The sequence below is a fragment of the Pseudorasbora parva genome, chromosome 4, assembly GCF_024679245.1.
Source record: "Pseudorasbora parva isolate DD20220531a chromosome 4, ASM2467924v1, whole genome shotgun sequence".
NCBI lineage: Eukaryota > Metazoa > Chordata > Actinopteri > Cypriniformes > Gobionidae > Pseudorasbora > Pseudorasbora parva.
The window spans coordinates 54,529,522-54,543,490 of NC_090175.1; the positions used below are offsets into that span (position 1 = coordinate 54,529,522).

Consider the following 13,969-nt stretch of genomic DNA (forward strand, 5'->3'; position numbering starts at 1 on the left):
AATATTTCAGGTCTTTTAATGTTTTAATACTGATGATTTTGGCATACAGCTCAAAAAATTAGCATATCATGAAAAGGTTCTCTAAACGAGCTATTAACCTAATCATCTGAATCAACTAATTAACTCTAAACACCTGCAAAAGATTACTGAGGCTTTTAAAAACTCCCAGCCTGGTTCATTACTCAAAACCACAATCATGGGTAAGACTGCCGACCCGACCCTGTCCAGAAGGCCATCATTGACACCCTCAAGCGAGAGGGTAAGACACAGAAAGACATTTCTGAACAGATAGGCTGTTCCCAGAGTGCTGTATCAAGGCACCTCAGTGGGAAGTCTGTGGGAAGGAAAAAGTGTGGCAAAAACGCTGCACAACGAGAAGAGGTGACCGGACCCTGAGGAAGATTGTGGAGAAGGACCGATTCCAGACCTTGGGGGACCTGTGGAAGCAGTGGACTGAGTCTGGAGTAGAAACATCCAGAGCCGCCATGCACAGGCGTGTGCAGGAAATGGGCTACAGGTGCCGCATTCCCCAGGTCAAGACACTTTGGGCTACAGAGAAGAAGCACTGGACTGTTGCTCAGTGGGCCAAAGTACTTTTTTCGGATGAAAGCAAATTTTGCATGTCATTCGGAAATCAAGGTGCCAGAGTCTGGAGGTAGACTGGGGAGAAGGAAATGCCAAAATGCCTGAAGTCCAGTGTCAAGTACCCACAGTCAGTGATGGTCTGGGGTGCCATGTCAGCTGCTGGTGTTGGTCCACTGTGTTTTATCAAGGGCAGGGTCAGTGCAGCTCGCTATCAGGAGATTTTGGAGCACTTCATGCTTCCATCTGCTGAAAAGCTTTATGGAGATGAAGATTTGGTTTTTCAGCACGACCCGGCACCTGCTCACAGTGCCAAAACCACTGGTAAATGGTTTACTGACCATGGTATTACTGTGCTCAACTGGCCTGCCAACTCTCCTGACCTGACCCCCATAGAGAATCTGTGGGATATTGTGAAGAGAAAGTCGAGAGACGCAAGACCCAACACTCTGGATGAGCTTAAGGCCGCTATCGAAGCATCCTGGGCCTCCAGAACACCTCAGCAGTGCCACAGGCTGATCGCCTCCATGCCACGCCGCACTGAAGCAGTCATTTCTGCAAAAGGATTCCCCAACAAGTATTGAGTCCAGAACTGAACATAATTATTTAAAGGTTGACTTTTTTTGTATTCAATTTTTTTTTTTTTTTTTTTTTTTTGGTCGGATGAAATATGCTAATTTTTTTAGATTTTTGGGTTTTCATGAGCTGTGTGCCCAAATCATCAGTATTAAAACAATAAAAGACCTGAAATATTTCAGTTGGTGTGCAATGAATCTAAAATATATGAAAGTTTAATTTTTATCATTACATTATGGAAAATAATGAACTTTTATCACAATATGCAATTTTTTGAGAAGGACCTGTATATATAGTTATAGCTACTGTATATATGTAAACAAAAAAGTTTTTTATTAAAAGTGATTAATCACGATTAATGCATTTGACAGTGCTATATATATATATATATATATATATATACACACATGCATGTATGCGCGCACACACACACACAAACACACACACGTACATACAGTATAAAAATAAATACTTTGAGTGGAAAATTATACTATTATATATCACCCTCAATGCCTCATAGAAATAGGAGTTTATGAACGTTTCTATGGTAACAGCTTTAATGAGAATGAGCATTAGAAACTCTGGTTTATATAATTATACTGAAATCAAGTTAACCCTTTTGTACACTATATAAAGAAAAATGAAGTAAAAGCAGAATGAAGCATTTTGTAGCCTGAAAGAGAATCATCACGGCTGAAATAACACATTTATATACTGTAATATCATAGTGCTGTGCTAAAAAACAGCCTAAGTATTTCAGAGTCAGGTAGGATTTTTGTATGTATGACATTATGAATGTATTCAGGGCACAGAATCATAGCGCTCTGGCTGACTGGTTATAAAACGTCTTCATTTATTTTGCAGGATAATTACGCTTGGCATTAACGGACAAAACTACGCCACTGGCAGCCAAAAAGTGAACACGGATGCAGTTGTTATGGTCAGAGCGCTTCTTGCCAAGTTCAACATAAAATCCGTCTGCCATATAATTAAAAGGCTGCAGTAGAAATGCATATTCCCATTTTACACTTACAAGTCTCCCAGCAGGCTTATATTCTCAAGACCTGGTTCACATGAAGCCGATGGTGTAGCATGAGAATGACTTTGAGTTAACCCCGCAGATGTGGCTCACTTATTCATCCTGCAAGAGTTTCCGAAACCTCTTCACTTATTTCCATTTCTCCTCTGGCCTGGACCCACGTTTGTGGTGTTAAAAGCCTCCTACATGCACTGGAGATGCAGATTATTATGGAAATGGTGATCACAATATCTAATGAAGGCGTATTTGGCTCAGAAACAAATATCTGTTGGAAAACGGCATTACATTTTTTTTTTCTGCTCGAACTTTGTGACCTTATTCATAGGTTTACGCAAACGCAAACCTTATTCATTTTCCGTTGGATGCCCTGTCATCCTTGTAGACGCTGGGATGCAAATTAAGAGCAATCAGTAGTAGAAAACATACTAAATCACAGGTTATGATTCATAATGCAAGAAAACAGTTTTCGGTTCACGGATGAGTCGGCATGAGCATGCCTACCATAGCTGATTCGTAGCAAAAATCAATTCGACACTCAACAAATCACCAGCAACCAAGACCAGATATAGATTATAGAATATAGTAATCAATGGGGTCCACGCATTTAAAGGCCTTTAAACATATGCATAACAAGGTATTAAGTATTATTTAGCAAGCCTGATGGAAAAGACCATTTACAGCCAAAACTAAAGCTTCTTATCAGTTATTAAGGTTGAGCCAAAAACCTAGGATTACATAGCAAATGTAGGTTATAGGAAATAATCTCTAATATTTAACGAATGATTAGATTTTCACACAGATTGCATGTGTGAAAAATCATGTGACATACAATCCTTTCCTTCCAATCCTTTACGTGAAAAATGCATAGGCGCCCTCTGGGAAACGATTTTTTTCCTCATGAATTTCTCACAAGCCTCTACAAACTCAAGTCAAACAGGGCCCAGTTAGTTTCGTTCCGATCGGCCTCTGTTAACCTCGCCTGACAGCTTCTTATCCTCAGTGGCCAAAGGAGCACAGGTCCATTTTTGGAGACCCGCCCGTACCCGCAAGGTTTAGCACCAGATCCGACCCGTGACAATATCAAAATTAAATCCGCACCCGGATTTTGGTCTGCCTGATTACTTTTAGTGGAGAATGCTGATCCTTGGAAATTCTAACAATTACAATAGCCATGTGCTTGAACCCCTAAATGTTCACCTTATCTTCTAACCCAAGTCATTCGCTAGACATTCTGCTGCGTCTGTAAATATAAACCAGAGACATCTGGAAGTCAAGTAATTAGCCAGACGAGCCTTCAAGCTAGATGAGGAACAGTCCGGTTAGACACCTACACATAATAAAGTAGGCCTGCATCAAGCAAACGCCTCCAAAACATCCTACACAATGCGGATTACCTCCAATTCAGCTGCTTTTATCAACTGAAAACACAGTCTAGCATGACTTTCTCTGAACTAAATATGCACTTCAAAGACACATCCAAGTAGAAGATTGCATTGCTCAGAGGTTGCTTTCATTGCTCAGGAGAATTGACAGAGTTTCCAGTTTTGTTTTCTATGTGCAGTTATGAATGCTAAGAATTTCTTCTGAACTTTCTATTTAAAGAGAAACAAACACACCACATACAGTAATAGTATAAAGCTATCAAATTAGCAAGGGTACCACTGCTCAGATAATTAGTCTTGAGAGTTTAACAATCCATATTGAGATCTCTAACTTTGATTGTCTCCATTTTCTCATTTAATACCATTACAGCCTAGGAGAATATATATTAAGTGGTGAGAGTAAGTCCACCATTTCTGTAATTTCAGGATTTAGTCAAGGAATTTGTTCAATTTAATATATTTTTTTTTACCAGAAAAAGGTTTTCACAACACTCATTGGTCAACAATCACAAAGCTCCACCCCCCAAATCATGCCATTGGTTGAACCTGTTTTACTGTGCTGGCTGCTCAAACAAACAGATCAATCTTTGTGTCCGAATATTTCTACTTTCATACTATATTGTAGGTGAAAAGTAGCATGTGAGCTGAGTAGTTTGTCCAAGGCCTACTTCTGGCGAGAATCTGTGTACGCGATGAAGTGGGCATCTTTACTATCCCAAAAGGCCATGGGAGAGGCAGCAAATCGACGCAACTGACGTTGTAGGTCACATGACAGTAACATGGCAGATGTAGTATGTCCAAATAAGCACATACCTAGCATTAGGATCCTTTGGAAGGAAATGTTAATTGTAGCCATCCTATACTGGTCATCTCACTAACACACAAGTGGGCGGGGCCAAGGCTGCGATGATGAAGTAGGTGTTGATTTCCTTCTGCAGAGGTGGACTTTAGTTGTGTTATGACATCATAGATAGTCACATTTCATAATAGTTGTTCGCTGGGCTTGATTACAATAACTACAATAACAACTTGATTTTGGACTAACAAGGAAGTTTTCAGTTCTGAAACTTACTGGATATTCGTATAGTATGTTGGCCTCTTACATGTCCAAAGCTCAAGGAAAATTTGATGTCTTTGTTCATTAAAAAGTTTTTATATACATTTTGGATATTTAATTCACTTCTTGATGTTTCCATTCTGGAATTTTTAATGTGATTAACCAACATTTGCCTAAAGATGTGTGATTGGAAACCCTGATATGTGATGTGAACCCATAAATCTATCATTGCTTAAAGAGTATGGTAGCTTAAGATATCTACGTGTATTTTAAAACACCACAAGCTCAACTTCCTGACTGCCTTTAGTGTCTTACAGCATGAAGAGCCTCGTTACTTTAAATGGCTTGTTCTCGTTCGCTCTGCTCCCAAGAGGACGTCTATAAGTCTCAAGGCTAAGTGCCTCCATTAAAACTTCAATGAGCTATAAAACCTATGTAAATTCATTTCCTTAATCATACTTATGATACTTAGGTGACGTGCTGCTTTTAGTTGCAAAAGTGCTTCCCTATTCACAGACAGGAAGATTCCTTCTGGTCTCTGATTTGATTCGATTCGCTCATTTATGCATGATTTTTATGTTATAACCATTTCATTTGACCAATATTTGACCTTTTTAAGGAAGTTTGTTTCCAACATAGATTTAAAAAAAATTAACCCTCACAATTCAAAATAAAAATTCTCACTATGGCAAGTTTAAAATCGTACATTTCCGAGAAAAGAAGTCAATGACCATAAACAAAAGACAACTGCTAAACGTGTTAACAGAGATGGAAACTCAATTATATGACTTGAACTCGAGTCACACATAAATCATAAAAATTGACTTGAGACTTGACTTGCACTCGTGAACTACTGATTGGACTTGAAGACAGACTTAAAAACTAGACGTTTTACTACACCATTCCCAATGACATTATCTCTCTACTACCCCACATGTCAGCATGAAACAACATTTTACTATTTATTCTTATTTTTTTCATTTCCTATCAATATATGCAGCAGCAAATACAGCAATCCAGCAGTATTATAGCCCACGGGTGTGATGCATCTTAAGGCACACATTCACAACAAACACTAACAATAGAGCCAAGTCTTTCCTTATGATAATCTTTGTGTCATTTAATTTGAAAAGCAATCAATTGATTCAAATGGGAGCTGTGGTGTTGCCCAGTTGTCAAAGTTTGCAGTTGTTTGCTTACTGCCCATGCCCTTTTCACGTTTTTTGCCCCACATATTTGCTACCACATGCATATAATATTCGAATTTACCAAGTTAATATTGACTGAAAGGAGGCTTTAATACACATTTTATCAGACTAATTTCCACAGATCTGTTTATTGAGTCGAGGTGTGATAATGGACACCTTATCACAGAACTATTTCTACAAATAAAAGACTTGAGACTTGAGTTGGACTTAGACCTCAAACTCTTGAAACTTGAGTTGGACTTAGACTTCAAAGACTTGAGACTTGACATGTATTTGGACCAAAATACTTGACTTGGACTTGTGAACATGTCTGCTTCTTAATGTAAACACACACACACACACACACACACACACACACACACACACACACACACACACACACACACACACACACACACACACACACACACACACACACACACACACACACACACACACACAAAAACTTCACTATGTTGATAGATAAGCACGTTGTGCTACAGCCTCCTATTCACTTTTGTTTCCCGAGGTTAGCAGTATTGTCTCTTTTACGACTCAAGTCATGTACACAGTGATGAAAATAAATTGGGTGTAGAGGAGAGACCCACGAGTACGGTTGCCAGACGTGCACAGAAAGAATCAATGTAGCTGCAATACTGCGTTTTGGCGAGGGCTCAGACAATGTATCTTTACATTTTAGTCCGGCATGTGTTCACCTGCTGTTATCAGACCACAAGCACACTCGCTCATTTGCCCTCTTTTGTTAACCGTGCTGCTGATTTCTGTAGTTGTTGCAATGTTTCCATCAAAAACTGATTCATTAAAACACAAGAAAACAAGGAAATAGCTGATGAGCAAGTTAGCAAGTGTTGTATGGTTAGCCACCAAACCTTGCCAATTATCTGGGGTTTGTGTCTATTAGCCAAGTCTAATAGAGCTGGAATGAGCCTGTGGCATCCGAGGTTTACAGCTGAGAACTAAATGTATCTGTGATGCAGTCTGAGAATAATCAGAAACATTGCTCTTCATAAAAATTTCAGAACAAGACAGAGGAGAACTGAGACAAAGACTCTACGTTACTACTCATAATGATTTTGTAATAGAAAGTATATACTGTATATATTAAACTTAACCTTCCATTTAGGTAGGTACTACTTAAAACTAAAGTAGTACTCACTTATTCTTGACTTTTTATTTATTTCTTTACCTAACTGAGAAAACTTTAGACTGTCAATAAATCTAAAAAAATATAATAATATATAAATAATATATATTAAACTTGCACAATTAAACATGCAACGTGTGTGTGTGTGTGTGTGTGTGTGTGTGTGTGTGTGTGTGTGTGTGTGTGTAATATTATATATATATATATATATATATATATATATATATATATATATATATATATATATATATATATATATATATATATATATATATATATATATATATATATATATAAACAAAAAGGGAAATATATATGTCACAGTATGCTGTACGCAGAACACATTTCCATTTCATTCATTTGATGAGACTTTTCCGTTTAAGCACTGGTGTCAATTTGAATAAAACTGAATTAAAGCGAAGGCACATTTCTAAAAAACTGAAATGAAAGGTCACATCTTTGGTCAACCTAAGATTTCTACATTGTAGTTAGATACGGACGGCTTTCTCATCTCATTCGATTCTGTCATGAAATTTCTGTCTAGTTGGGTGACCTTTTTATTATATTTCATTAATTCAACACACACAAATTCAGAGGTACCAGACCAGACCACTGCAGTCAGAACCTGCCATCAGAGCAAATCAAAAGGACATTTACTGTCACATACTGTACAGTTGCAAGATGACAGGTTGATTCTAACGTCTAAATAAAGTGGATGCAAATTGTGTACAACCCAAAAAAAAAAAACTTAAATCTGTCATGGCTTTCTTTCTTGCTAACAGGGAACATTAGCAGAGGGTTCATTCAAAGTGTTCTGGTCTTTAATAATGTTCTCTAATGCCCAAATCCAAGTTCAAAAAGGCATGTAAAATGAATAAAGCATTCTACAGAGCCCCTCAAGGGACATGGTTAGGCTTGCTGCGGTAGTTACATTACAGTACATCAGATTTCACTTATCACTTGCAGATAGTTAGGAGAGATGACTGACAGGAGGATGTCAGAGGAATTGGTGCAAAACAGATCCTTAGCTTCAGATATCTTACCTTGGAAAATATGCTACCAGTACCACCACTAGAGTACGCGTGATTGCAAATTTGAAATTGAAGAGCGATAAAATGCTCAATATCATGCATATTTATAGCTTCTCTCTGATGCACACAAATGATATCAAATATACTGTAATTAACTATATAATTGTGAAAGAATACAAAAGTGCTTTCCATCATCATGTCCCTTTAGGGGCTCCGTAGAATGTATAATTTCCTTTACGAATATAGCAATTGGCTTGAGGCACATCCCTATTCTCAAAATATTAGCACACATTATTTATACAGCGTTCATGAACGTTTTTTTTTTGTTTGTTTTAGTTCGTTTTAGTTACATTCGTCTAACTTTTAAATGTAAAGACTTGTTCAGAGAACATTCAAACGTAATATCATCAAGGCGACACATTCACACCACACGTGTTTCTCTTACTTTACTTTCGAATGTCCATGGGACATATTGAGGAGCACCTCCAGACATTAGCCCATTTGATGAGACAAACCAGACCCTTCAGAGAACCAGTGCCACAGAGAAGTGACGCAAACACATTCACTTTCCATAGTCACAGACACAATTAGGTTAAGAATTTTTTTCTACAAGTTTTAACTCAAAAGGTTAAGTTCTCGTTGTCTGTAGCCTACACACTTCATGTACTCCACAGGAGCTGTAATCTCGTGAGGAATGCGATACCTGGCAAAGGTATGATTGAATAGCTAGTGACATCTACTGAACCTTTCGCCACCTTTGTTTACTTGTATGTCGTTACATTCAGTCACGTGATTGGTTGAAAAATAATAATAATTGAGATTGAAACGGAAAAATAAAATAGATATTTTTTTTTTTTTTGCTGCAGCACATTCGTGTTCGTTAAGGAAGCACTCATTACACAAACAGATGATCAAACGAATAAAACCATCACGCAAAATCCGCAAGTCAAAATTGCATCCAGTGTGAAATTCATCATGCTTTTAAATAAAATGGAATGTTCGCTTAAAACGTTTTTTTAAAACATTAAAAAAGGTGTAATATTCAGAGAACAATACGTTTATATAACAAAATAGGAACGTTAACATTTTTTCAAGCTAGGTTACCAGAATCTAATCAAATTACGAGTCTGATACCGCTCATTTGGGCTGTGATTATTGGGCGTTTCAACACTGTAAGACAAAATTCAGGTCTCCTATTTAAAATGTTCTAGTGACTGATCACATCTAAATTTTTCATATTGGCCAAATTGAATTTCTATGAATTGATGCAGTTTAATTAACAGAAATTCAATTTTGCCAACTGAAAAATTTAGATGTGATCAGTCACTAGAAAAATTTCAGTTGGAGACCCGAACCAGGAAAGAAAATTACTCTGCACTCAATTGGATAGACCTACAACCAATCAGAGCAATGCAATAAGTGACGAGCAACATATAGTTGACAACAGAACTCAACGGCATGCACACTGGAAGAAGTAGAAGAAGAATATGAGTGTAAACCACTGATCTATATATTTATATCTAACTTTGCTGGCTTTGTAAAATAATTTAAGTATACTCTAAGTACTTACCAAAATGATCATAATTTTTGAGAGAAATAGTGAAGGGGAATTCATATATAAACAAGTTCTCCGTTTAGGATTAGAAGAAATTCAACACAAGTGCTCTTCGGTGACGTGAATGATTGCGTTACGTTATCTGTTTTATTATCGTATAAAACCCGTCTTGACAATTTGATTGGTCTAAACAGCTCCTGTTCGGGACTAGCGTTCAGTCTTTCCACTCACACATTCTTCCATGTAAACAGAAAATCCTCCATGGTGCGAGCACAACTGGCCTTTAAAGGGAATGGGAGATGAGACTCTGATTGGTGTATAGCAAGTTAGGCCTAAAACACACCCATGATACCCGAAACTAGGGATAACCCTTTTGGACCATGCGCCTGGTGCGCTGACTGTTTTTTTTCCCATCGTTAAACTAGCAAAAGTGGATTTGGACACCCTAAGAGCAGCTGTGCCATGAGCTTCAGACCGTGTGCTCAGATCAGGGAAATAGGGCCCATGGAATCGGTCAAAAATGCTTGAATTAAAAAACCCTAGAGAATGAGTGAAACTGTGAGATTACACACTGTGTATAATAATTCCACCAATAAGTTTTTAATTTCATTTAATCTCTCTAATGTTGCACTTCAGCAGTCCACAATATTGCGTTAGGCGTGTGTTGCTCATCTCAGTAACTGTACGCTGTTGAATTAGCTGTGTTGGCAGCCGCAGTGATTTGCTGCCACTCCACATCCTCTGTTATGAGTAACACTGGCCGAGAGCAGCACAAAGATTATTTTTCAAGACTTCACTGGTGTAAGGACAATTTCAACCTGTACCGTTTCTTTTTTGGCTTAAGATATATGAGGCTATTCGTCATTTAGCAAACCTTTTTTTCCAAGCAAGCAACTGATCGGACATTTACTACAGGAACAATCCCTATGGAGCAACCTGAGCTTAAGCGATACTTAAGTTATTTATACCACACACACAGATACACACACACACACACACACACACACACACACACACACACACACACACACACACACACACACACACACACACACACACACACACACAACACACACACATTCAAAAATGCTGTTCAAAAGTTTAGGGTCGTTAGCAGTAAGTCTCTTATGCTCACCAAGGTATTACTAATATTGTGAAATATTATTACAGTTTAAAATAGCTGTTTGAATGCTCTGTGAATATGGTGTAAAATGTAAGTTATTCCTGTGACCATAGCTGAATTTCCAGCATCATTCCTCACATGATCCTTGAGAAATCATTCTAATACGCTGATTTGCAGCTTTTTTCCCATTAATATTGTTGAAAACAGTTGTACTGCTTCATATTTTTGTTGAAAAAGGATTTTAGGATTATTTAATGAATAGAAAGTTCAAAAGAACGTAATTTATTTGCAACAAATAATTACACATTTCTTTATTATCATTTTTGATTAACTCGATGCATTCTCCCTGAATAAAAGTAAGAATTTCGTTCCAAAAAAGATGAGAAAATCTACTGACCCCAAACTTTTGAACTGTAGTACTTTCTATGACCAGTAACTAAATACAAATCCGTAATAGCTTTACAGGAATCGCTTACCAAAAATACAAATGCTGTCATAATTTACTCGCTTGTCTTTTTTGAAGGTTGAATACTTCAGTCCCTGTGCATTCATTTCATGAAAAACAGTGAGTACCCTTTAATGAGAGGATGATCCACTATAGTCCATATCAACAACTTCCTTACATTTTTGCCAGGACGGATATAAAGTGCATTTTTACTCAGAAAACAAGAGGAAATACATCAGCAGATGAAGGAGAGGGGGAAAGATGGAGAGAAGACAAATGACGGAGGTAAAGTGAGAGGCGGGTTGGATGGCTTACGCTGTGTTGCATCGTCCTCCAGACAATCCTCTGGGATGCGGAAGCAAAAAAGAGGAAAAAAGGGTTTTCATTGAAAGTGGAGATGAGAAAGAGAGAAAGCATACCATGGGCAAACACATGATAAATATGCATTAGACAGAAAAGCAATATGCACGATTACATTTGATGAATGGCATTGCTGAGATATTCCTGGGAAAGGAAAAAAATGAAGCACATCTCCTTTACAAGCAGACGATTCTCTCTAACTCAACATTTATTTAACCGTCATGTCTCTCCATAATGTATTTGAGGGTTAACTTTAAACTCATCCAATGCACAACCAAGAGGAGAAAAAGTACTTGCCTATATTGGATAGAAAGTCATTTTAAATGAATTCCCACAGTTAGCTGGAGGCTGAAATAAGATTATGCACAAATGCAATCTTGTTCTACTTTTAAAGTCCAATTCATATTTTCATCTATTCTTGTTAAGTATTATGAGTCAGAAGACTTCATTCCAGTAGAGTATCTCGAGCACACTTAAACACTACTTCATCAAAAGACAAAATTATAATTATAATAATTACAATAACAAAGAAAAACATTATCCAACTTTATTAAACCTGACTTCATTTCAACATGATTAACCCTTAAAGGTGAAGTGTGTAGGATTTATTATTTAATTTTTCATGGTAAAATACATTCTCTAAACCCAGTTTATTGTTTATTGACTACTATCACTAAGCCATTCATGGGTTTATCTCCCCCAAAAGTGTGAACATTGAAACACAGAGCGGCCCGCTCAGATCTGTCAAATTTAGTTACAGAAGTGCAAGTCAAAATTCGCTGCATTTAGACCTTCAACGTTTAAACAGGTCATGAACACATCGAAGCGAATGGGGCATTGTGATGCTACGCACTACAGGATGCTTCAGTTTCATACGAAATCATCATAAACCTGTTCAGAAAGACAAATGTACTGATACTTTAGTTGGGTTTATTATAGGCAAAACTCTCACATTTGCTTTTGACACATAGCAACACAGCTAAAAGCATTCCTTTTACTGAAATTAGCCTACTTTTACCTGTTGAGACTCCTTCAGAAGCACATGTAAGAGCTGTATTTGTCATGCTTCAGTTGGGGGACGCATGACGTGCAAACGTGGCATTTGAAAGGCTGTTTGAATAGAATTTGAATGTAATTCTGCTAGGTGCCACTCACTCTAAATAATGTTGGGTTGCTTCTTAACCCAAAATGCTGGGTTAAGACTGTTGGGTAAATTTTCTTTTTTATCGAAAGAAAAATTATATGATTAATTATTTTTTCAAACTGAGACTCATTGTCCTTGGCTCATTTTCTGTGAAGAATATATATCAGAACACATTTTCAATGACCGCACACTGTACACCCCCCCTACACATTTATATTACACACAGGATGTTCGGGTCCACTGGACCCGGGGCTAATAAAAGTGTGGAAATTGTAGGTCCTGTTTACCTTTACTCTGTCCTCCTCCTGTCAGGGCCTGCTGTTAGTGTGTGTGTGTGTTCATGTATATGGTTTATGAGGACAGAAATGTGTATAATGACATGGATATTACAACGTAAACATGGTATATGATGATATCTGTGTCCTCATACTAAAACATACTAAATGGTGTTTTTTGAAATTCAAAAAATGCCAAAAGTTTTCCGTGATTGGTAGGTTTAGGGGTAAGGTTAGTGTAGGGGGATAGATTATACAGTCTATACATCAGAAAAACCAGTATGCCTATGGAGAGTAACTATATACCACATATCCAAGTGTGCGTGCGTGTGTGTGTGTGTGTGTGTGTGTGTTCTGGGTGTGTGTTTGTGTGTGCATGAGTGTGTGTGTGTGTGTATGTGTGTGTGTGTGTGTGTGTGTGTGTGTGTGTGTGTGTGTGTGTGTGTGTGTGTGTGTGTGTGTGTGTGTGTGTGTGTGTGTGTGTGTGTGTGTGTGGGCGTGTGAGAGAGATTGTGTGTAAGTGTAAGTAGCTACAAGAGTGAGTTTTGTTTCTACCCCTGCCGTTCCCACACAAGGTTGCAATTTTAAATGTGATGTGTGTGTGTGTGTGTGTGTGTGTGTGTGTGTGTGTGTGTGTGTGTGTGTGTGTGTGTGTGTGTGGGCGTGTGAGAGAGATTGTGTGTAAGTGTAAGTAGCTACAAGAGTGAGTTTTGTTTCTACCCCTGCCGTTCCCACACAAGGTTGCAATTTTAAATGTGATCTAACAAAGGTACAGAGAAAATATTAACCATATATGCTGTTTATATTGCTTGTAATTGGGATGAAGTAAACATCTGTTGAGTATTTTAACATAACATTTTTGATTTTGTTGAATTAAAAACCCAAAAATGCAGCGGGTCCACCAGACCCACGAACACTGGCTGAGTAACAAAAATATGAACACCACACAAGGGTTAATGCCTTATTCAGCATGACCATATTTAACATCCCTTACTCCTACACTGTATGTTTTGTATGACAAATTCAGCTTTAAAAAGTTTATTCAACT

The 13,969-nt window shown here is 37.7% G+C and overlaps 1 protein-coding gene across 2 annotated transcripts in view; it reads right to left on the reverse strand.

Moving 5' to 3' along the window:
• gpc6a (glypican 6a) overlaps window positions 1-13,969 on the reverse strand; it is a 248,045-nt gene that overhangs the window by 39,185 nt on the left and 194,891 nt on the right. The window contains exon 7 of one of the 2 annotated variants that reach the window (XM_067442225.1): window positions 11,458-11,487. The exons of the other annotated variant lie outside the window; for it this stretch is intronic. Within the exon in view, the coding sequence (XP_067298326.1) occupies window positions 11,458-11,487 (30 nt within the window). The remainder of the gene's footprint in view (window positions 1-11,457; window positions 11,488-13,969) is intronic. 2 annotated transcript variants of the gene reach the window in all.